This window comes from Hylobates moloch, unplaced genomic scaffold (genome assembly GCF_009828535.3).
Source record: "Hylobates moloch isolate HMO894 unplaced genomic scaffold, HMol_V3 SCAFFOLD_23, whole genome shotgun sequence".
Lineage (NCBI taxonomy): Eukaryota > Metazoa > Chordata > Mammalia > Primates > Hylobatidae > Hylobates > Hylobates moloch.
In genome coordinates, this window is record NW_026652298.1 from 37,432,963 (window position 1) to 37,456,481 (window position 23,519).

The 23,519-nt window shown below is 54.2% G+C and overlaps 2 protein-coding genes across 12 annotated transcripts in view; one reads left to right on the top strand and one right to left on the bottom strand.

The window, feature by feature from the left end:
• On the top strand, positions 1-21,836 carry ZNF500 (zinc finger protein 500). Of its 4 annotated transcripts, XM_058434151.1 has the most exons (8): positions 3-146; positions 1,097-1,609; positions 4,105-4,288; positions 4,526-4,590; positions 6,892-6,988; positions 14,534-15,070; positions 17,755-17,869; positions 21,651-21,836. In XM_058434151.1, exons 2-7 carry the CDS (start codon positions 1,196-1,198, stop codon positions 17,829-17,831), a joined length of 1,374 nt encoding a protein of 457 aa, XP_058290134.1. In that variant the 5' UTR covers positions 3-146; positions 1,097-1,195; the 3' UTR covers positions 17,832-17,869; positions 21,651-21,836. The 4 variants fall into 4 exon arrangements, with proteins under 4 accessions (XP_032000500.1, XP_058290134.1, XP_058290133.1 ...); XM_058434150.1 differs by lacking the exon at positions 21,651-21,836 and having other exon boundaries at positions 17,755-18,185; XM_032144609.2 differs by lacking the exon at positions 21,651-21,836 and having other exon boundaries at positions 1-146; positions 14,534-18,185.
• The window catches only part of DNAAF8 (dynein axonemal assembly factor 8), a 15,539-nt gene continuing 10,180 nt past the window's right edge, over positions 18,161-23,519 (bottom strand). For 2 of the 8 annotated variants that reach the window (XM_058434137.1, XM_058434139.1), the window contains 5 exons: positions 22,862-23,003; positions 21,361-21,498; positions 20,828-20,926; positions 20,221-20,512; positions 18,161-19,301 (listed from right to left, as the gene is read on the bottom strand). In XM_058434137.1, coding sequence (XP_058290120.1) covers positions 20,230-20,512; positions 20,828-20,926; positions 21,361-21,498; positions 22,862-23,003 — 662 coding nt within the window. In that variant the 3' untranslated portion in view covers positions 18,161-19,301; positions 20,221-20,229. Of the gene's footprint in view, positions 19,302-20,220; positions 20,513-20,827; positions 21,499-22,861; positions 23,004-23,519 lie in introns of those variants that run through there. The other 6 variants (XR_009211830.1, XM_058434138.1, XM_058434141.1 and 3 more) reach the window with 6 other exon arrangements.

The following is a 23,519-nucleotide window of genomic DNA, read 5'->3' on the forward strand; positions in this document are numbered from 1 at the left end:
ACGGCCTGGTTTCCACACCTGATTTGGGGTCTTCGGCCCCGGCTCTGGCGTTCTTGGCTGCTGAGCCTGAGGCCCGTAGTCCCGCTCCCGCCGAGACCCGCCGCTCCGGTCCTGCCCCGAACTGCCCACGGCCCGCAGCGCTTCCAGTGAGTGCGGGGGGCGCGGGGACGGGGGTCCCGGCCGAAGCTTCGATTTCGCGGCCCGCGCCAGCGCCGCGGTCTCTGCCGCAGCCTCGGGCACCGCTCACCCTCCTCCTGAGGGGTCGGACGGGAAAGCAGCCCAGCCTGGGGGTCCCAGCTCTCCCAGAACCCTGGAATTGGGGGGCCGTTGTAACCACCCACTCGGGGGTGCCTGACAGGGCCGCGTAGGGGCTTCAGGGTTCGCCAGACCTGGACTCCGGGGATCAAGTTGAGGCAGAGTCTGCACCTTCCTCGGCAGAAGGGCCCTACTTTTAATCAGATTTCCAAAGGAACCCCTTCCATATAGGACCCACTGTAATCATGGAAAATAACGATTCTCGAGCTCTGACCGCAAACATCCCTTTTAGATTGTTTTTGTTTGAGTCTCTCTGTCGCCCAGGCTGGAGTGCATCGATGCGATCTCAGCTCACTGCAACCTCCGCCTCCCGGGTTCAAGCGATTCTCCTGTCTCAGCCTCCCGAGTTGCTGGGATTACAGATGTGCTACCACCACGTCGGGCTAATTTTTGTATTTTTTGTAGAGACGGGGTTCCACCACGTTGACCAGGTGGTCAACTCCTGAACTCACGTAATCTGCCCGCCTCGGCCTCCCAAAGTGCTGGGATTACAGGCGTCAGCCATTGCGCCCAGCCATCCCTTTTAGTTCTGTCAGCAACCTGTGTGTGTAGATCCTGTTATAATCTCTGTTTGCCCAGTGAGGAAGCAAAGCCCAGAGCCCTTCAGTAAATTACCCGGGTATTAATAGGGGGTTAATAGCGAAGATGGCATTCATCTACTTCCTTTTCCTTTTCCGTGGTGGGGTGAGCTGGCCTTGGAACTAGGGCAGGGGCTTCCCAGTACAAAGGGCTTCTCCAGCCCCAGGGCTGCCCTTCAAATGGTTTTATCGTCTCTCCACAGGGCCCTGAAAAAAACTCTCTTCGTGTGTCTGGCCAGAGGTACAGAGAGAGACAGGTTCAACTCTAAGGCCTGAAAAAGGAACAAGGCCGACTGGAAGCAATGGCCACCGTCCCTGGCCTCCAGCCCCTGCCAACCTTGGAGCAGGACCTGGAACACGATGAGATCCTGATTGTGAAGGTGGAGGAGGACTTCTGCTTGGAAGAGGAGCCCTCCGTGGAGACGGAGGACCCCAGCCCTGAGACTTTCCGCCAGCTCTTCCGGCTCTTCTGCTACCAGGAGGTGGCTGGGCCCCGGGAAGCCCTGAGCCGTCTCTGGGAGCTGTGCTGCCTCTGGCTGCGGCCGGAGCTGCGCACTAAGGAGCAGATCCTGGAGCTGCTGGTGCTGGAGCAGTTCCTGACTGTGCTGCCGGGGGAGATCCAGGCTCGGGTGCGCGAGCAGCAGCCGGAGAGCGGTGAGGAGGCCGTGGTCCTCGTGGAAGGGCTGCAGCGGGAGCCCAGGAAACACAGGCAGCGGGTGAGGTGGGGGGCATTTTGACCCTCAGGTGAGGAAATGGGGCCCTGCTGCTGGGGTCTGCAGCTGGAGATTCCTTGGTTATTGGGTGACCAAGTGTGGCTGCCTGGCCCCTGAGCCCTTTTGAAGAAGGCAACTGCAAAAGATTTCTCAGCCTTGGCCAGTGGGTGTCCACCCTTTGATTAACCTCATCCTACCCCGATAGCCCTTTATTAGCTAGTTCAGATGGTTTCTGAACACTGTCCTAGGATAGGCCAAGCAGGTTTTTTTGTTGTTTTTTTTGTTTTGTTTTGTTTTTTTGAGACAGAGTCTTGCTCTGTTGCCCAGGCTGTAGTGTTGTGATCGCCAGTCATTGCAGCCTCTGCCTCCAGGCTTCAGGCAATCCTCCCACCTCAGCCTATTGAGTAGCTGGGACTACAGGTATGTACCACTACACCTGGCTAATTTTGTGTATTTTTTGTAGAGACAGGGTTTCGCCATGTTGCCCAGCCTGGTATTGAACTCCTGGCCTCAAGTGATCCTCCCATCTTGGCCTCCCAGAGTGCTGGGATTACAGGCATGAGCCACTATGCCAGCCCCAAACATAGGTTTTGGTGGGAGAGAGGTCCAGCACCTTCCAAGGCAGGGAGTTGAAACTACCCCCAAAGTGGGAGAACACTAGGAAGAAAGACCAGGGGCGTGGGGGGCACTTTGGTTAGAGCCCCCAGAGGTTCTAGAGCTGTGCCATGCAAAACAGTAGCTGCCAGCCACATGTAGCTTTTTAAATTACAGCTATGTACATTTATTTTATTTTTATTTTTGTGAGACAGAGTCTCTCTCTGTCTCCCAGGCTGGAGTGATTCTCATGCCTCGGCCTCCCAAGTAGCTGGCATTACAGACGTCTGCCACCACATCAGGCTGATTTTTGTATTTTTAGTAGAGACAGAGTTTTGCTATGTTGGCTGGGCTGGTCTCGAACTCCTGGCCTCAAGTGATCCGCCTGCCTCGGCCTCCCAAAGTGCTGGGATTACAGGCATGAGCCACTGCGCCCGGCCACTGTGTAGAATGTTAAATTAGTTCCTCAGTCACATTGACCACCTCTCAAGGGCTCAGTCGTCACACATGGCCAGTGCTTCCTATACTGGACGGCACAGACAGGACCCTTCTGATACCCTGAAATCTGCATAGACAGTGCCTCTCCACCTCCTTGCAGCCCCATTTGGAGGAGCAGGGGAAGCCTCTTACTCATTCCTCCTGCTTCGGTTTCAGTCATTGAATTCCTTGAGATTAAAAAGCAGAAGTCCTGCCACCTGCTGTTTCAGTTCATTTTTCAGGGCCTTGCGTGGGATGGGGCACATGGGCAGTGCTGACCAGCTGCCTTTCTTACTGTGGCAGTGCTGCTGGCTGCACACTGCTGGCCTTTTGCAGCCAACGGAGGAAACACATCCCCTAATGCTTGACCACAGCGTGAGCTGACCACAGTCAGAAAATCCTGCCATCATGGTGGCCAAGAAATCAGGATTTCTTCCCAGCTGGCCAGCCTCTTTCCTGGCCACCACAGCTTCAGTGTTTGGGTTCCCGGCATGGCTTCTTTCTGTCACTGCACTGACACCTCTGCACACATGCCTCATGGCCATCACTGAGCGGAGAGGGGCGGGCTCTGCTCCCCAAGGGGACTACCCTCCCTTAGAGGTGTGGAATGTTGGACAAGAGGAAGCCTAAGATGGGTCCCTGACGCTGGGTTTGTAGTTGCCTAGGGATGTCTCTTGTCCAAGTGCTATTGCAGAGCTCAATTCTAAGACCCAATTTCATTCCACTCGCCCTTCCTGGAATTAGGAATTAGATCTTCCGAGAGCACTTGTTGATAATTTCTTTCTTTTTTTTTTCCCTGAGATGGAGTCTCACTCTGTTGCCCAGGCTAGAGTGCAGTGGTACGTTCTCGGCTCACTGTAACCTCTACTTCCCGGGTTCAAGTGATTCTTCTGCCTCAGCCTCCCAAGTACCTGGGATTACAAGCGTGCTGCCACCATGCCTGGCTAATTTTTGTATTTTTAGTAGAGATGGGGTTTCACCATGTTGGTCAGGCTGGTCTCGAACTCCTGGCCTTAGATGATCCACCTGCCTTGGCCTCCCAAAGTGCTGGAATTACAGGTGTGAGCTACTGCGGCTGGCCAGATAATTTCAAAAAATCTAGCAAATGCAGTTATGTGAACTTCTGAAATGAGGCCAGGGCTGACTCAGGGCTCTTCTGGGCCAGGGTCTATTAGCAGGACCAAGGACTTGAGGGTAAGAATGTGATGGGGACATGATTGTGGTGACAGGGAGAGACCATGGAGTAGAGCAGGCTGAGAGCTGGCTGCAGGGAGCACTGCCACACGGCTGGGCAGAGGGAGGGAGGCTGCAGACAGCCTGGGGGTGGGCAGCTGGCTGGGGTGCCTGAGATGAGAGGTGTGGGGCCCTGTGGGGATTTTCCTTCTGGCCTTCTGGGAGCTGGTGGGCAGATCTCTGTCTGTGTGCAGGGCTCAGAGCTGCTTTCTGATGACGAGGTGCCCGTCGGGATAAGGGGACAGTCCTTAAAACCCCAGGCAGAGGCTCAGCCAGAGGATCTGTCCCTGGAGGAAGAGGATCGATTCTCCAGCCAGCAGCCCCCAGCCCAGCTGAGCCACAGGCCACAGAGGGGCCCGCTGTTGTGGCCAGAGAGGGGTGAGTAGCACCCCTTTGGAGGAATGAGAAGTGGTGCAGGGGAGGAAGGTGAAGATGAATGGGGTGTGGGGTGTGGCCAGGGCAGAGGCCTGCCTGGATGCGGGGTGCACAGGCTCTCCAGCAAGGAGTGGATCTTGGGTGGGCAGCCACCAGGCTGTTGGGGCCTTGGTGTGCAGGGGGCGGCGGGGGCAGTGCTGGGTGAACTGTGTGACTGGTGATGACTCTGCTCCTTCCCAGGCCCTCCAGCCCCCCGGCATCAGGAGATGGCGTCGGCCTCGCCCTTTCTTTCGGCCTGGTCGCAGGTGAGTGGGATGCTCCTGGTCTGCAGCGTCCTGGGGTCTGGCCCGACCTCCTGTGAGTCACACTTCCTTGTTAAGGGGACAGCTTTCCTTGGGGCCAAGGTTTTGGATGTCAGAGGAGCTCTTCCCCGGAGTTTTCTCCCTTTGCTCCAACCCTGGATTCACTTCCCCTGGCCTCCTGGGAAGTCTTGTCTTCTCTCCAGAGGCCATTTAAGCACTCGGCTGTGCCCGGAAGATTCTGCGGTCCAACAGTGAGACAGGGTGGTGACTCCTACCCCACTGGGCTTAGGAATCTCTTGGGACTCTGGGGGGAAAATACAGGTTCCTCCCACACCCCTGGGCTGGAATGGGAGTCTCCTTTGTTTGCTTGCTTGTTTTTTTTGTTTGTTTGTTTTTGTTTTTTTTGAGCCAAAGTCTGGCTCTGTGCTCACGCTGGAGTGCAGTAGTGTGATCACGGCTCACTGCAGCCTTGACCTCCCAGGCTCAAGGGATCCTCCTGCGTCAGCCTCATTAGTTAGCTGGGACTACAGGCATGCACCACCACACCTGGCTAGTTGTTTTTATATATATATATTTTTTACAGGGACACAGTCTCGCCGTGCTGCCCAGGCTGGTCTTGAACTCCTGGGCTCAAGTGATCCTCTTGCCTCAGCCTCCCAAAGCACTAGGATTACAGGCATAATCCACCATGCTTGGCCTGTTTTATTTCTATTTTTATTTATTTATTTATAATTTATATATATATGTGTGTGTGTGTATATATATATTTGTTTTGTTTTTGTTTTTTTGAGACAGAGTTTTGCTCTTGTCACCCAGGCTGGAGTGCAATGGTGTAATCTCGGCTCACTGCAACCTCCGGCTCCTGGGTTCAAGCGATTTTCCTGCCTCAGCCTCCCGAGTAGCTGGGATTATAGGCACCCACCACTATGCCTGGCTAATTTTTATTGTATTTTTAGTAGAGACGGGGTTTCACCATGTGGGCCAGGCTGGTCTCGAACTCCTGACCTCAGATGATCCACCTGCCTCGGCCTCCCAATGTGCTGGGATTACAGGCGTGAGCCACCGCGCCTGGCCAATATATATATTTTTTGAGACGGCGTCTCATTCTGTCACCCAGGCTGGAGTGAATGCTGTGATCTTGGCTCACTGCAGCCTCCACTTCCCGGGTTCAAGCTATTCTCCTGTCTGAGCCTCCTGAGTAGCTGGGATTACAGGCATGCGCCACCACGCCCAGCTAATTTTGTATTTTTAGTAGAGACGCGGTTTCTCCATGTTGGTCAGGCTGGTCTCCAACTCCTGACCTCAGGTGATCTGCCTGCCTCGGCCTCCTAACGTGCTGGGATTACAGGTGTGAGCCACCACGCCCGGTCTAAGAACATTTCTTTTTTTTGAGACAGAGTCTCGTTCTGCCGCCCAGGCTGGAGTGCAGTGGTACGATCTCCACTCACTGCAAGCTCCGCCTCCCGGGTTCACACCATTCTCCTGCCTCAGCCTCCCGAGTAGCTGGGACTACATGCGCCGCCACTACGCCCGGCTAATTTTTTGTATTTTTGGTAGAGACGGGGTTTCACTGCATTAGCCAGGATGGTCTCGATCTCCTGACCTCGTGATCCTCCCGCCTCGGTCTCCCAAAGTGCAGGGATTTACAGGCGTGAGCCACCGCGCCCGACCGAACATGTTCTTTAGACCCTCCCCGCAAAGCCCCCTAGACTCATTACCATAGTCTCTCCCTGTTTTTCCCTCAGCCTCTAGCAACCGCAAAGCTCCTTCTTGTCTCTGTGGATTTGCCTGTTCTGGAAAGGATTTGCCTGTGTTTTAATCATGCTTCTGGGTCAGTCTGGTGCGACATCTGGGAGCCACTGGCCCAGAGGCATCCTGAAGTCCCCCGTCTGCCGCATCGGGGTCCCGCGGCTGGCTGGCCACGGAGCCAGGGGTTGCTCTTGTCTCCCTGTGGAGCATGGGCCGCAGTGGCTGAGTGCGCAGTGGGTCCACCGCTCCTCGTGGCGAATCTGTCCCTTCCCCAGTGGTGTCGCAGTGGCTGAGTGCGCAGTGGGTCCACCGCTCCTCGTGGCGAATCTGTCCCTTCCCCAGTGGTGTCCCAGCTCTGCAGCAGTGGCGCATGGGAGCAGTGGGTGGAGACACCAGGACTTACCACTGCAACAAGAGTGGAGAAGACCAGCTGCACCACCAGGCTTGGCCCCACCCTCGAGGGGCAGTGGGGGTGCAGCTCCCTGGGCCGGTGGCCTCAGCTGGGGAGGAGGCAGCTTGCTTGGTGCCAGGACTGAGTGGGGTGCGTTCTGGCAGGTGCCCGTGAACTTGGAGGACGTGGCTGTGTACCTTTCTGGGGAGGAGCCGGCATGCCTGGACCCAGCTCAGCGGGACACGCCACTGGAGAATGAAGGTAACTTGCAAGGGACTGTGTCCTCTAGGGGGCTTGCCAAAAATAGGAACTGTCAGGCACCAGCTCCTGGGCTTGGTTCTGTTGGTCCAGTTGGCCTGGGGCAATCCTGCATGGCCAGGGCTGCCCATATCCCTGCAGAGTCCCAGCTGCAGGGCCTGCACAGCCACTCAGCCATGACCCAGGCAGATGCCCAGCACTGCCTTGCCATCCTGTTTTTCTGCCCCTGCCCCCTACACGCTGGTCCTACTTCACTTCAGCTTCCCTGTGCCCTCCTCTGGAGGGCAGAGCTGCTCCCACAAGGCCTGGCTCTCCAGCCTCTCCCCATTGCACTGAGCACTGCCCTGCCCCTTACCCAGCACTGTTCCCTCAGCTCTTTCTCTCCCCGTTTGTCTCTTCCTGACTTTCCTGATGCTGCCGAAGCCTTTTCTGGTTTTTTGTTTGTTTTGAGATGGAGTTTTGCTCTGTTGCCCAGGCTGGAGTGCAGTAGCACGACCTTGGCTCACTGCAACCTCCACCTCCTGGGTTCAAGCGATTCTCCCGCCTCAGCCTCCCAAGTAGCTGGGATTACAGGTACCTGCCATCATGCCCGGCTAATTTTTGTATTATTAGTAGAGATGGGTTTCACCATGTTGGCCAAGCTGGTCTCGAAGTTCTGACTTCAGGTGATCTGCCCGCCTGGGCCTCCCAAAGTGTTGGGATGACAGGCATGAGCCACTGTGCCCGGCCATGCTGAAGCCTTTTCTAACAACAGTGAGATGTCACTTTGTATTAGGGTTCTTCTCCAGAGAGATGGAACCAACAGAAGATACACACACACAGAGATTTATTTTAAGGAATGGGTACTCAGACAGCTCCCTTGGTTGGTTACAGAAGTTGACAAGTCTGAAATCTGCAGGCCAGGCCAGCAGGCTGGAAGGTTAGGATTTCTGTGCCACGGTCTTGAGGCAGACTTCCTTCTTTGGGAAACCTCCAGAATTTTTTCCCTTTTTAAGGCTGAAGAATATTCCATTGTGAATAATGCTACAGTGAACGTGGATGTACAGGTGTATCTCTGATCAACTCTGCTTTCAGTTCCTGGGGTGGACGTATCCAGCAGTGGGATGGCTGGAGCATATATGGTCATTCTGTGTTGAATTTTTTTGAGGAACCGCCATGCTGTTTTCCACAGCATCTGCACCATCTCATGCACCCACCAAGAGTGCACAAGCGTTCCAGTTTCTCCACATCCACACCAACGGTTGTTATTTTCAGGGTTTGTTTGTTTGTTTGTTTTGGATGGAGTCTTGCCCTGTTGCCCAGGCTGGAGTGGAGTGGCACAATCTCAGCTCAGCTCACTGCAACCTCCACCTTCTGGGTTCAAGCGATTCTCCTGCCTCAGCCTCCCAAGTAGCTCGGGTTACAGGTGTGCGCCACCATACCCGGCTAATTTTTGTATTTTTAGTAGAGTTGGGTTTTGCCCTGTTGGCCAAGCTGGTCTCGAATTCCTGATCTGAAGTGATCTGCGTGCCTCAGCCTCCCTAAATGCTGGGATTACAGGTGTGAGCTACCACACCCGGCCTGATTTGGAAATATTTTCTCCTGTTTTGTGTGTTGCATTTTCATTTTGTTGGTAGCATCCTTTGATGCACAAAAGTTTTTGGTTCTAGTGTCCGGTTTATCGTTTTGTTCTTTTGTTGCCTATGAAGAGTTTTAGATGATGTTGTATGACGCTCTGGTTGGTCATCAGTAGCTTTGGTGACATGCATCCAGAGCAGGGGTTCTCCACCCGGGGCAATCTTGTCCCCCAGAGGACATCTGTCCATGAGTGGAGACATTTTTGGTTGTCACGACGCTGGGGTTGTCACTGATGAAAGTGATTATTTGATGAGCCAGAAGGTGGGGATGCTGCCCAACCTCCTGTGGTGCACAGGGCAGCCGCATCAGAGACAGCCCCAGCCAGGTGCCATGGACGCCACCTGTACCATGATTGAGGAACTCTGATCTGAAGGTCTCTGAGAGCTCATTACCTGTGGTCCAGTTCATTCCCTGTGCAAAAGGCAGAAGTCAAAAGGGAAAGAATTTGCCAGCCCTCCCGGCTCCCAAGTGGCTACATGGAATCCTCAGAAGGGAAGGAATGAGATTCTGCCCAGCTCTGTCACCAGCTCCTGGAGCCCAGACACAGCTTCCCTCCCAGGGTCACAGGCACGTGGTTGGGTTTTACTTACCTGGCACCAGAGCCTATGGTAAAAAAGGTCTGTGGGGCCAAGGAAAGTTGGATCTATTTGATCTTGCTTAAAAAAAAAATGGCCAGGCATGGTGACTCACACCTGTAATCCCAGCACTTTGGGAAGCCGAGGTGAGTGTATCACCTGAGGTCAGGAGTTCGAGTCCAGCCTGGCCAACATGGTGAAACCCTGTCTGTATTAAAAATACAAAAATTAGGCGTGGTGGCAGGCGCCTATAATCCCAGCTACTTGGGAGGCTGAGGCGGGAGAATAGCTTGAACCTGGGAGGCAGAGATTGCAGTAAGCCAAGATGACGCCATTGCACTCCAGCCTGGGCAATGAGAGCAAAACTCTGTCTCAAAAAAAAAAAAAAAAAATAGGCCGGCACAGTGGCTCACGCCTGTAATCCCAGCACTTTCAGAGGCTGAGGCGGGTGGATCATGAGGTCAGGAGATCGAGTCCATCCTGCCCAACTTGATGAAACCCTGTCTCTCCTAAAAAATACCAAAATTAGCTGGGCGTGGTAGTACTCATCTGTAGTCCCAGGTGCTCGGGAGGCTGAGGCAGGAGAATCGCTTGAACCCGGGAGGCAGAGGTTGCAGTGAGCCGAGATCTCACCACTGCACTCCAGTCTGGGCAACAGAGCAAGACTTCGTCTCCAAAAAACAAAAACAGGCCGGGCACGGTGGTTCATGCCTGTAATCCCAGCACCTTTAGAGGTCAGGTGGGTGGATCGCTCGAGTCCAGGAGTTCAAGACCAGCCTGAGTAACGTGGAGAAACCTTGTCTCTACAAAAAATACAAAAGTGGTGCACGCCTGTAGTCCCAGCTGCTTGAGAGGCTGAGGTGGGAGGAATGCTTGAGCTTGGGAGGTCAAGGCTGCAGTAAGCTGTGATCATACCACTGCACCCCAGCCTGGGCAACACAGTGAGACTGTCTCAAAAAAACAAGTTAGGTTGGTACCTGGCCTCAAAGTTTTTACATTTTTTAATGAAATGAAATTCACATAACATAAAATTAGCCATTTTTCAGTAAACGGTTCAGTGGTGTTTAGTATATTCACAGTGTTGTACAATCATCATCATCTAGTTCCAAAACTTTTTTTTTCTTTTTTTGAGACAGGTTCTCACTCTGTCACCCAGGTTAGAGTGCAGTAGCACAATTTTGACTCATTGCAGCTTCAACCTCCCCAGGCTCAGGTAATTCTACCACCTCAGCCTCCCGAGGAGCTGGTACCACAGGTCGATGCCACCATGCCCAGCTAATTTTGAAAAAGTTTTTGGGCCGCGCACAGTGTCTCACATCTGTAATCCCAGCACTTTGGGAGGCCAAGGCGGGTGGATCACAAGGTCAAGAGATCGAGACCATCCTGGCCGACATGGTGAAACCCCATCTCTACTAAAAATACAAAAAAATTAGCCGGGTGTGGTGGCATGCACCTATAGTCGCAGCTACTCAGAGGCTGAGGCAGGAGAATCGCTTGAACCCAGGAGGTGGAGGTTGCAGTCAGCCGAGATCGCGCCATTACACACCAGCCTGGGTGACAAAAATTTTTTGATAGATGTGGAGTCTCACTGTGTTACCCGGGCTCAAAAACATTTTTTTTTTTTAATTGAGATGGAGTTTCACTCTGTCACCCAGGTTGGAGTGCAGTGGCATCATCTCGGCTCACTGCAACCTCCATCTCCTGGGTTCAAGCAATTCTTGTGCCTTAGCCTCCCAAGTAGCTGGGATTACAGGTGTGCATCACCACACCTGGCTAATTTTTGTATTTTTAGTAGAGATAGGGTTTCACCATGTTGGTCAGGCTGGTCTCGAACTCCTGGTCTTATGATCTGCCTGCCTCGGCCTCCCAATATTTTTTCTATTTTTAGTAGAGACAGTGTTTTGCCGTGTTGAACAGACTGGTCTTGAACTCCTGACGTCAAATGATCAGCCCGCCTCGGCCTTTCAGAGTCCTGGTATTACAGGCGTGAGCCACCACACCTGGCCCTCAAAAACATTTTTTATCACACTAAATGGAAACCTCATACCCAACAAGCAGTTTCTCCCCATTTCCCCTCCCCCAGCTTCTGGCAGCCACCTGTATGCTCTGTCTCTGGGTGTGCCTGTTCTGGTTGTCTTCTGTGAAGGGAATCGTGCAGGGACTGTCCTTTGGTGACTGGCTTCTTTTACTCAGTGTCATGTGTTCCTGGGTCATCCATGCCATAGCATGTGTCAGTGCTTCCTTTTCATGGCTGAATAGTATTCCACTGTATGGATAGACCACGTTTTGTTGATCCATTTTCGTTGATGGACATTTGGGTGATTTCCATTTTTTGGCTACTGTGAAGAGTGCTGTCGTGAACATTTATTACACGTTTCTGTTTGAGGACATGTTTTCATTTTTCTTGGGTGTGTACCTAGGAGTAAAATCATTGGCTCATATAATGACTCTTGTTTACCTTTTGATGAGCTGCCAGACTCAGTCTCTTTTAAAAATATTTTTACGGCCAGGCATGGTGGCTCACCCCTGTGATCTCAGCACTTTGGGAGGCCAAGGCAGTTGGGTCACCTGAGGTCAGGAGTTCGAGACCAGCCTGGCCAACATGGTGAAACCCCATCTGTAGTAAAAATACAAAAATTAGCTGGGCGTGGTGGCTCACGCCTGTAATCCCAGCTACTCAGGAGCCTGAGGTGGGAGAATCGCTTGAACCTGGGAGGCAGAGGTTACAGTGAGCTGAGATCACACCACTGCACTCCAGCCTGGAAGACAGAGCAAGACTCCATCTCAAAAATAAATAAATAAAAATATTTTTACAACAAGGCTGGGTGCTGTGGCTCATGCCTATAATCTCAGCACTTTGGGAGGCTGAGGTGAGAGGATCACTTGAGGTCAGGAGTTTGAAACCAGCCTGGGCAATATAGTGAGGCCCTGTATGTTAGGTCATTCTTGCATTGCTGTAAAGAAATACGTGAGACCTGGTAATTTATAAAGAAAAAAGGTTTAATTGGCTGTACAGGAAGCATGATGCTGGTGTCTGCTCAGCTTTTGGGGAGGCCTCAGGAAGCTTCCAGTCATGGTGGAAGGCAGAGAGGGAGCAGGCACGTCTCACATGGCTGGAGCAGCAGCAAAGGAGGGAGGGGAGGTGCCACTCACTTTTAACCCACCAGATCTCACGGGAACTCACTCACTGTTGTCAGGACAGTACCAAGAGGCTGGTGCCAAACCATTCATGAGAAATCTGCCTCCATGATCCACTCACCTCCCACCAGGCCCCACGTCCACATTGGGGATTACAGTCTGACATGAGATTTGGGTGAGGACATAGACTGAAACCATATCACCCTGTCTTTTTTTTTTTTTTTTTTTTTTGAGACGGAGTCTTCGTTGTTTCTCCCAGGCTGGAGTGCAGTGGTGCAATCTCGGCTCACTGCAAGCTCTGCCTCCTGAGTTCACGCCATTCTCCTGCCTCAGCCTCCCGAGTAGCTGGGAGTACAGGCGCCCGTCACCACGCTTGGCTAATTTTTTGTGTTTTTAGTAGAGACGGGGTTTCACCGTGTTAGCCAGGATGGTCTCGATCTCCTGACCTCGTGATCCGCCTGCCTCGGCCTCCCAAAGTGCTGGGATTACAGGCGTGAGCCACCGCGCCCGGCAGTCACCCTGTCTTTAAAATAAATAAATAAAATATTATTATAACAGGCCAGTGAGGTGGTTCTAATCCTCTTCTCAGTTTTATTTATTTTCTGTTTATTTTTTTGAGATAGAGTCTCGCCCTGTCGCCCAGGCTGGAGTGCAGTGGCATGATCTTGGCTCATTGCAACTTCTGCCTCCTGAGTTCAAGCGATTCTCCTGCCTCAGCCTCCCAAGTAGCTGGGATTATAGGCACCCACCACCACCCCCAACTAATTTTTTTATTTTTGGTAGAGATGGGGTTTCACCATGTTGGCCAGGCTGGTCTCAAACTCCTGACCTCAAGTGATCCGCCTGCCTCAGCCTCCCAAAGTGCTTGAATTACAGGCATGAGCCACCATGCCCAGCCTCCTCTCAGTTTTATAGATGTGGAATTTGAGGCTCGGTACGTGCCAAACCCACCTTTGGCTATCCGGAAGTTGGTCCTGGAGATGGGAGGGGAGGGCCAGAAGGGTTCGCCCAGGAGGTCTGGGGCTGGAAGTGTCTTAAAGTGGACATTTCCAAGGGCAGTTGGTGGTTCTGTCCCTCCCCTATGAGGTCAGTGTGTGCCTACCATGTGCAGAGCCTCTTGCGGGACTGCCGTGAAGACGGCTGCTCCCCCAGCCCCCCAGGCACCCTGGTGCACTTTGTGCTACCAGGTCCCCAGCTGCAGTCACCCTCATGCTGCAGAGGAGGAGCAGAGAAGTCAAAGGCGTTTTCCTGAAAGGGGCGAAGCCTGGATCATTCCAGGCCCCTCTCCCTGTTCTCCTGTCCTGATGGTGGTGGCTTTAGAACATGGATTTGTAGAGGGGCCTCAGGGGCCACATCAAGTACGACAAGGGAGGTCCAGTGGCTGGGAGCCATGACTGCTCTGCTCAGCCAGAACAGCCCAGAGCAGGGCCTCTCCACCTCGGTGCTGCTGGAGTTTGAGCCAGATGGCTTTCCACGTGGGGCTGCCTGTGCTGGGCGGGAGGTTTTTCAGCAGCCCTGGCCCCTGCCCACTAGAGGCCATTTACCACTCCTCCCCAGACACGACAAAAATGTCTCCAGACCTTGCCACTGGGTGGGAACCCCTGGCTTAGAGGGTAAAGCAGAGTGCAGAGCTTGACAGCCCTCACTCTGTAACGTACCAGCCCGGTGATTCTGGGTAAGTTTCTTAACACTTCTGTGCCTCGGTTTCCCCATCTGCAAGATGGAGATGGTAACAGCACTGACCCACTGGGTTATTGTGATGGTCAAATGAGTTCCTGTTTGTTTTATTGATTGTTTAGTTTTTGAAACAGGGTCTCACTCTGTCACCCGGGCTGGAATGCAGTGGCGCGATCACAGCTCACTGCAGCCTTGACCTCCTAGACTCAAGTGATCCTCCGACCTTAGCCTCCTGAGTAGCTAGGACTACAGGCACAAGCCACCATGCCCAGCTAGTTTTGTTTATTTTCTGTAGAGATGAGATCTCACTGCGTTGCCCAAGCTGGTCTTGAACTCCTGGGCTCAAGCAATCCTCCCACTTCAGCCTTCCTTTGGAAGTTGAAGTTGCTGGGATTATAGGCGTGAGCCACTGTGCCCAGCCCCTGCTAAATGTTTTGTAGGGGAACTTTAGGAGCCCTGTGAGGCCTTCATTTTCCTATTAGAAGTATTTCCCTTGCCCTCTTGCCATGAATTCCTAGAGATCTTGCTTTCTCTGTCTCAGGACCTGGGATCCAGTTGGAGGATGGTGGTGATGGCAGGGAGGGTGCCCCCGTGAGAATGGAGTGGTACCGAGTGCTGTCAGCGCGATGCCAGGGGCCTGGCCACCCGCTCTCAGGTCAGAGGCCAGCCCCAGTCAGGGGCTTGGTCAGGCCTGAGCAGCCAAGAGGCGGCCCCCCACCAGGAAGACGGGCTTCCCATGGGGCTGACAAGCCGTACACCTGCCCCGAATGCGGCAAAGGCTTCAGCAAGACGTCCCACTTGACCAAGCACCAGCGCACACACACGGGCGAGCGGCCTTACAAGTGTCTGGTCTGCGGGAAGGGCTTTAGCGACCGCTCCAACTTTAGCACGCACCAGAGGGTGCACACGGGCGAGAAGCCCTACCCGTGCCCCGAGTGTGGGAAGCGCTTCAGCCAGAGCTCCAGCCTGGTCATCCACCGCAGGACGCACAGCGGGGAGCGGCCCTATGCCTGCACCCAGTGCGGGAAGCGCTTCAACAACAGCTCGCACTTCAGCGCCCACCGCCGGACACACACAGGTGAGAAGCCCTACACCTGCCCGGCCTGTGGCAGGGGCTTCCGCCGGGGCACCGACCTGCACAAGCACCAGCGGACCCACATGGGGACAGGCTCCTTGCCGACGCTCCAGCCGGTGGCTCCTGGAGGCCCCTGTGCCAAAGCCTGATCACCATGCCTGAAACTCCCTTTCCAGGACTCTCGTCCCTGGGCACAGAATTCAGGAAGCTGCTAGAGAGCCTGGTTCGAAAGCATTGCCAGCTGCCTGTTTCCTCCCATGGCCCAGTATGAGGCCAGCAGGGCACATTTGGGATGCCCAGGCCGCGGAGGAAGCTGGGCACTGGGTGCAGAGCAAGGGCAAGGACAGGCTCTATGACTGTCCAGTGGCAGCCAGAACAGGTGACATAGAGCGGAGGCTTCAGCCACAGAGATGCACTCAGGAGGCTAGAAGCCGACACTCAAGGTGTTCGTGGGGCTGGCTCCTGAAGGGCCTGGGAGGGTCCATCAGCCACCTCCAGCATCCAGTGGCTGTTGGCGCGCAGCCTCATCACCGCGTCCCAACCCCTCCTCTGTGTGTGTGTGACCCTGTGCGCTGTCTCTGTGTACCCCCCCCCTGCTCCCCCCCCCCCCCCCCTTTTTTTTTTTTTTTTTCTGAGACGGGGCCTTGCTCTGTCCCCCAGGCGGGAATACAGTGCCATGATCATAGCTCACTGCAGCCTCGAATCCCTGGGCTCAAGCGTTCCTCCTGCCTCAGCCTCCCGAGTAGCTGGGGTTACAGGTGTGTGCCGCCATACCCAGTCTCTTTCTTGTTAGGGCCACTACTCACTGGGTTTAGGGTCCCCCAATACACTATGACCTCATCTTAACTAATTATATTGTCAAAACCCGTGTTTCCAAACAAGGTCACATTCTGAGGTCTGGGTGGACATGAATTTGAGGGGCCCCTCGTCTGCTGCAGGGAGCCCTGCTGTACCCCAGCCTTCCCAGGACGTGGTCTCCAGCTTCTTCATCCTGCTAGAGTTTCCAAATGGAGCCCGGGGCTCTCCAGCGTTCCAGTCCCCTTCGCAGATCCATAGCTGCTCTGCAGGGTGGAAGACACCTGGGGCGGGAAAGCACCCCTGAGTTCCATCTTCCTGACATGTTGCCAGGGATGTGACAGACCTGACACCTCCCCAGGGCCGGGGCCCAGGGCTGCCTTTGCTCCTGGCCCCTTAGTGTCTGGGATGTGGCCTTCCATGGTTGCCCCACTTTGTCTTTCTAAGGTAAGAAGCCTTCACCTTCCAGCTTTTGTCTGGCCTGTGCTGCGTGGGAGCCACTGGTCTGTGCACATCCACAGTGGGTGAGTGGCCGAGACGAGCAGTGTGATAGAGCCCTTGGTGGGTTTGGTCATCTCGGAAGCCATAGGGCAGCTGTGGAAACCACTGGGTTCTGGAACATTGCAGCCAGGCAGTGTTGTTCCTCACGGGTAGGTGGCCTTGGCCCTCATCCCAGCCTGGGATGCTCCGTTGCATTTGTCACCTAGTCACTGTATATACTTGCACATTTGACCTTTTGGCACAGCCCAGGTTCCAGGTGCATGACCTGCCCTTTTCTCATTCCCTTAACTGACATATTTAGTGTCAGAGGCTGGGCACAGTGGGTCCCACCTATAATCCTAGCACTTTGGGAGGCCAAGGCGGGTGGATTGCTTGAGCCCAGGAGTTCAAGAGCAGCCTGAGCAATATAGAAAGACATCTCCTCTACCAAAAAAAAAAAGCCAGGTACAGTGGCTCACGCTTGTAATCCCAGCACTTTGGGACACTGAGGTGGGTGGATCACAAGGTCAGGAGATCGAGACCATCCTGGCCAACATGGTGAAATCCCATCTCTACTAAAAATACAAAAATTAGCTGGGCATGGTGGCACGGTGCGTGCCTCCCAGCTACTCGGGAGGCTGAGGCAAGAGAATCACTTGAACCATGGAGGCGGAGGTTGCAGTGAGCCGAGATCACACCGTTGTACTCCAGCCTGGCGATAGAACGAGACTCCACAAAAAAAAAAAAAATTAGCCAGGCACGATGGGGTGTGCCTGTAGGCCCAGCTACTTGAGAGGCTGAGGCTGGAGGATCACTTGAGCCCAGGAAGTTGAGGCTGCAGTGAGCTGTGATTGTGCCACTGCACTCAGCCTGGAAGACAGAGTGAGACCCTGTCTCAGATAAACAATTTTTTTTTTAAAGTCATTGCTTCTGGCCCCTGTGTGCTCTGTCCTGTGTCTGGGGCTGCCTGGTTGAGGGACTGCTTTTACCTTCTAGATCAGCTCTGGGATCTCTCATGGGGCATGAGGTACCCAGCTACATGTGGCCAGGCCACCCTCCAGGAGCTAGCAAAGTGCCCAGTGTTGCTGACACCCATCTCCCTGGCACAGCCTGAGCCCCCAGGCCCCTCTCTCATATCCAGGCCTGTGCTGGAGGTGGCGGCCTGGGGGGAAGTGTGGTTGGGGTCTGTCCACTTCCCTCCTCCTGCCGAGGCTGTGGCCTCCCGCTGGCTCAGTGGGTCCCTGCCTGCTGCTTGGCCCCATCTCATGGGCATCATCCTCAGCACTCACGTGATGGGAGAGTTTCGTAGGAGCTGTGAGTCCCAGGTGCCTGCGTGTGCTGTGATGTTATCTCATGCAGTCCAGTGTGGGGGACTCCCATGATTTTCCTCTTTTTGTTTTGTTTTGAGACAGTCTCACTTCATTACCCAGGCTGGAGTGCAAGGCACGATCTTGGCTCACCACAACCTCCACCTCCCAGGTTCAAGTGATTCTCCTGCCTCAGCCTCCTGAGTAGCTGGGATTACAGGTGCACACCACTATGCCCGGCTAATTTTTTTATTTTTAGTAGAGATGAGATTTCTCCATGTTGGTCAGGCTGGTCTTGAACTCCTGACCTTGTGATCCACCCACCTCGGCCTCCCAAAGTGCTGGGATTACAGGCGTGAGCCACCGCGCCTGGCCATGATTCTCCTTCTGTGGGTGGAGGAACTGGGCACTGAGAGCGTGAAAACCTTGCCCAGGTGGCAGAGCCAACTTTGGACCCAGGTCTGACTTCCCGCCTCACTCCCCTTGCCTTGACAGACACAGTAATTCAGAGTTGAACTTGGAACAGAGTTTATTTTCCATCACTGTAAAACATTGTCAATGAGGTTACTGACATTAAAAAGGTGGGAGAAATGGAAGAAAATGGGGTTGAAGAAAAAAAAAGCCTTTGCTCTTGACAGCTAGGCAGCCACAGCGGAGGCCGCCAGGCTGCGAGGGCAGAGCCCAGTTATGGCTGCACGTGCCCCGGAGCGGAGGGGGCAGGGGAGGGTCTCTGTAGGTGGGAGAGGGCCTGGGGGCTGGGAGGCAGCCTGGCCTTGTGCCCTGCAGGAGGGACCTCCTGGGACGTTATGGAAGCCTGTCTTGCCTTTGACTTGTAATGAAAACGCCCCTCATCATTGGAAGTGGAGTCGGGTGGGGGTCCCCAGTGGCCAGATCACGTGGGGTCGGGAGAGCAGACATCTGTGGCCCTGATCTTGGCGGCCAGTGACCACGGCCAAGCAGGGCCTGTCTCTTGCCTGGTACAAGGCTTGATGTAAAGAGACCCCTGCCCATCCTCAGCGGCATGGCAGCCAGGGGTGAACCCCAGGGGAAGCTGGAACACTGGCCTAAAGGCCCAGCGCCCTGCTGTGCTGCCTGAGCCCATGGCGCTGTGGGGCCCGAGGTGGTGATGATTTCTCTGTTCTTCCCACGGGGCAGGCAGCGGGACATATCCTGGAAACAGGGTTGGGGAGACAAACAGGTGCCCAGGTCAGGGCTGATCATAGCAGTTACAAAAGCATCCTGTGAAGACGGGGCTGCAGGACAGTGCTGGCAAAGGAACAGGACCCAGGAAGACCAGGCATGTCCTGTGGAGGGGCCGGGCTCTTGGCAGGGGGCAAGCAGCTGTCCCCAGTTCTTGCTGGTGATCAACAAGTGAGGACGCTGCTCCATTCTACACAGGACAGCATTTCCAGGGGTTTCCAGTATTCTGTCTAGATTCATAAAGGTCAAAGGCCTTGAGAATCTATGTGTGCCTTTCTATCTTAGGTAAAGAAGAGAAAGAGAAAGCAAATTCTCGTTACTCCTCTTTCAAAAAGTTCATTAAAAGCCAGGCTGGCTGCTCACACCTGTAATCGCAGCACTGTGGAAGGCCTAGGCAGGAGGATTGAGAGGAGTTCGAGACCAACCTGGGCAACACTGTGAGACCCCCATCTCTACAAAAAAAAAAAAAAAAAATTAGCCAGGCGTGGTGGCATGCACCTGTAGTCCCAGCTGCTGTGTCTCGAAAAGAGCAAAAAAACACATGTATTAGGTCTGCGTGGATAGGCATGCGTGTGTGTTGTGTGTTAATTTAGGTGCCCAAAATAGCAAGTATGCAGGAAGCCAGAAAATAAGGCTTAGGTCTCTTTCAACCCTGAAATCCTCTAAATATGTTTTACTTGTTTTTTTTTTTTTTTTTTTTTTTTTTTGAGACGGAGTCTGGCTCTGTTGCCCAGGCTAGAGTTCAGTGGTGCGATCTAGGCTCACTGCAAGCTCCGCCTCCCGGGTTCACGGCGATTCTCCTGCCTCAGCCTCCTGAGTAGCTGGGACTACAGGCACCTGCCACGACGCCTGGCTATTTTTTGTATTTTTAGTAGAGACAGGGTTTCACCGTGTTAGCCAGGATGGTTTCGATCTCCTGACCTCGTGATCCACCCGCCTCGGCCTCCCGAAGTGCTGGCATTACAGGCGTGAGCCACCGCGCCCTGCCTACTTGGTTTTTAAAAAGACCTTATTGATGGAAATAATAGATGCCCATTTAAAAAAATGCAGAACTGGAGAAAGATGAAGAGCCTCAGAGTCCCGCAGAGAGCAGCACCCTGTCCTCCTGCTGTCCCTGTCCATCTCAGAGGACCAGGCCCCTTTATCCCAAAGCTGTTGTCACACGTTACATGCAGATTTGTATCTGCATCCTTGCTCTAAGTTCATGCACCTGTGACTGAGCTCTAACAGGGTGGGCAAAAGTCCACAGTCTGAGGGTCTCTGCCTCTGGAATGCCCCTGCTAGTGGAAATGCAGGGACAACAAGGGGACACCGGGGCCCAGGGTCCATGGCAAGTCAGCCCGTCCCCGCCCACTCCTGGGATCCCACTACCTGAGGCATCTATAGTTGGTCAAGAGGAGGCATCAGGGCCTCCCTGGCTGCCCCTGGGTCAGGAGCATCCCCCAGGGCTCTGGGCCCACTTCTTGGGAGTCGGGCCTGGGCACTCTGCCCCTTGGCACAGAGCTTCATGTGTTGCTTCCTCCCAGTTCCTGATCCAGGCGTGTCTTCAGGGGCCTGAGCCCTCCCGCCCTCGGGCCCCTTGCTGGCAGGCAGCTCGGGCTGGGCTATTCCCTTCCGAAAGGCCCTGAGCTGCTGGAGAAGCTGGCTCTTCCCAGTACAGCTCCTGTGACACAATGAGACCAAATTCACTCAACCCCATGGGGGCCGCACCTCCCAGCACTCCTTACTGAAACGAGAGAAAAGCAGGTGAGCCCAGCTCCCATTTCAAAGTAAGAATGCAATTCAGGCGGCCCATTGCTGCTGCCACTGCTGGGACCCAGTGGACGTGGGGGGGATGATGGAAGCTGTGCCGCCCCCCACCCCGTGCGGTGGGTGCAGCAAGACCTCACCACAGGTGGTAAATGTGCCAGGTGGAGGGCTTGCTGCAGAAAGCAGAGGTGGGACATCCGCAGGTGGCGGGAGGCCCCTTGGTGGTTACCGTAGCCCCAGGGAGGAAGGAGATGCCCCCTCTGCGTCTCCCAGAGCTGCCATCTCTTCCTTCTCCTCCTCCTCGCTGTCAGAGGAGCTGTGGCTGGAGCTGCAGGGAGAGAAATGGGTTTCTGGATGTGCCCACTCCACCTGGCGTTCCAACTCCTGTTGGGGCTTGAAGCACTCGTGCTTTGCTGGTGACCCAATGCAAGAGGGCAGCAGCCACACTGGAGGCCAGTGGACATCCTGCCAGGAGGTGAGGGCAGGTGTGGGTGATGCCCTCCAGCCTAGACGTGTTGGGCTCTATTGTATAGAGCCCAGCCCGAGGAGGTGTGCCCTGTGCCCCTCTTCCCTCCCTGCAGGGACCCAGGGGGACTGTAGGCCAGACCCCGTTCCAGGCTAAAAGCACTTTTCAATTGAGAATTGATCCAAGCCTTTTGAAGTCCCTATTCCTCCCCCTTGGGATCCACCAGAGGCTTTGTGAGGTCAACAGGCAACTCTGCAAAGTAGAGGCTGGTATGGGGTAGTAACTGCCCTCTGGACCTTTCTGGGGACAAGTGGTCTGGTGTCTCCGTCTGCCGCAGGTCAATAAAGATGGTGGGGGGCTCTGTGTTAAGCCTCATGCCCTGGGCCAGCTGCAGGCCTGGCCCGGCCTGGGAGTCCGGCTTCCTCGAGGCACATCTGAGATGAGAAAAGCAGGTGTTGTGGAGTCACTTCTCTGTGATAACTGTGTGACCTGCGCTGGGTTTGTCCAGTCACAGTGCTCGTGGCTGCCACCCAGTGAGTGTCCACTCTCTACCGACGGGCACATTAAACACATTTGCTTTTTTCAGAACGGCCTGCGAGATTTAGGCCACTGCTGGCCAACAGAACTTCCCTAATGATGGACATGCTCTCTATCTGTGGTAAGTGTAGCCACTTGCCACAAGTGGCTAAGTTTACATTTAAGCCAGTTAAAATCAAATGAATAAAAAATTCAGTTCCTCAGTCACATTCACCACGTTAGGTGTTTAGTAGCCACACACGGCTAATGGCTGCCATGGTCAACATTGCAGTTCTCTCCATTTCTTTTTCTTTTCTTTTTTTTTTTTTTTTTTTGAGACAGAGTCTTGCTCTGTCGCCCAGGCTGGACTGCAGTGGCGTGATCTTGGTCACTGCAACCTCCGCCTCCTGGGTTCAAGAGATTTCTCCTGCCTCAGCCTCGCAAGTAGCTGGGATTACAGGCATGCGCCAACATACCTGGAAAATTTTTTTGTGTTTTTAGTAGAGACGGGGTTTCACCATGTTGGCCAGGCTGGTCTCGAACTCCTGATCTCAGGTGATCTGCCTGCCTCAGCCTCCCAAAGTGCTGGGATTACAGGCATGAGCCACCGCGCCCAGCCAGGTCTAGCCACTTCTGTTAGGTACTTTTGGTTTCCAGGCACAGAAACCCACTGCTGGTCAGGTGAAAAGGGATTCACTCACTGGTTCTCAGATTCCTCAAGTGTGGAACAACCAAAGTGTGGGGAGGGCAGGCATATAGAGGGGCCTTACGGGACCCTGGGGCCCTGCCTCCACCTCTGCCTCTTCCAGCTTCACTGCAGCTTGCCTTTCTCCCTGTGGCAGGACAGGTGGCTATTGCCCTTCCACCCCTACACAGAGACACAGAGATTGAAAAATCCCACGGCTGGGGTCACATGCCCAGGGCTGGACCAATCAGCTGTGGCCAGAGGGGGCAGGGTCACGTGATAACCTTCCCACTCTCAGGGAGGCCTCATGGCATCCCATTGAAGGGAGGGTTCCCACTGGGTTTGAGGAAAGAGCAGGTACTTTACGGCTTGAGTCCCAGCCCTGCCATTTATGGCCAGGGAGAGTCAACCTCTCTGAGCCTCAGTTTCCCCATCTCTAAAACGGGGATGACAGGAGTGACTGCCTGATCAGATGCTTGAGAGTGACTGAGAAAATGCACATGGAGTGCCCCGCCCTTGGTAGGCCCAGTCAGTGCTACAAAACCATGGGGCCGTTCTAAAGGACCACAGGAGCCGGGCCTGGCTACAAGTCCCACCTGCTTCCTGACTCTGCCTCCTCGGTGTCCTGGGGGGTGTCGGCAGGCACCTTCTGGGCACAAGCAGAGGCCCTGGACTGCGTGGTGCACAGGAGGGCCAGCTGTTCCATGAGCCTGTTGTGGGTGCTCGGCACCGTGCGGTCTGAGGATGGCCAAAGGAGAGGCTGATTAGTGGGAACTTGGCCCCACTTGTGACTTACAGCAGCTGGAGACTCAGGACCCCTGGGGTCTCCGCATGTGAATGGACCCCAGGATCCTCCACTGCCCCTGCCCAGCCCTCTCCCTACTCAGCCCTCTGAGGACTCCACCTCTAGCTCAGCAGGGCTGAGGGTAGCAGAATCTTTATGAGCAGGGCCTGAGGCACAAGGGCTTTGTGAAGTAGGAGTGACGTATTTTTAAAAGTTTATCGCACTTCCTCACACCCCGGTCCCACTTGTCACAGGTGATCATAATGAACAGTTCTGTGTGTTGACAAAAAAAAATAATAATAATAATAACAATAGGGTCATCCTCTATAGGTTTTTTTTCAACTTCATTTTTTTCACTTTGTATATTACATGCTTCCACGTTAACCTACGGAGATCCCCTCATTGAGCCGCAGTGTATTCTGTGCTAAAACGATCTAGCTGGACTCCTACTGAATATGAGTTGTTTCCAG

Coding starts and splice junctions, on each gene's coding strand:
- ZNF500 (XM_032144609.2), top strand. CDS start 1,196: ATGGCCACCGTCCCTGGCCTCCAGCCCCTGCCAACCTTGGAGCAGGAC. Junction 4,289..4,525: donor GCTGTTGTGGCCAGAGAGGG/GTGAGTAGCACC, acceptor GCTCCTTCCCAG/GCCCTCCAGCCCCCCGGCAT. Junction 6,989..14,533: donor CACGCCACTGGAGAATGAAG/GTAACTTGCAAG, acceptor TCTCTGTCTCAG/GACCTGGGATCCAGTTGGAG.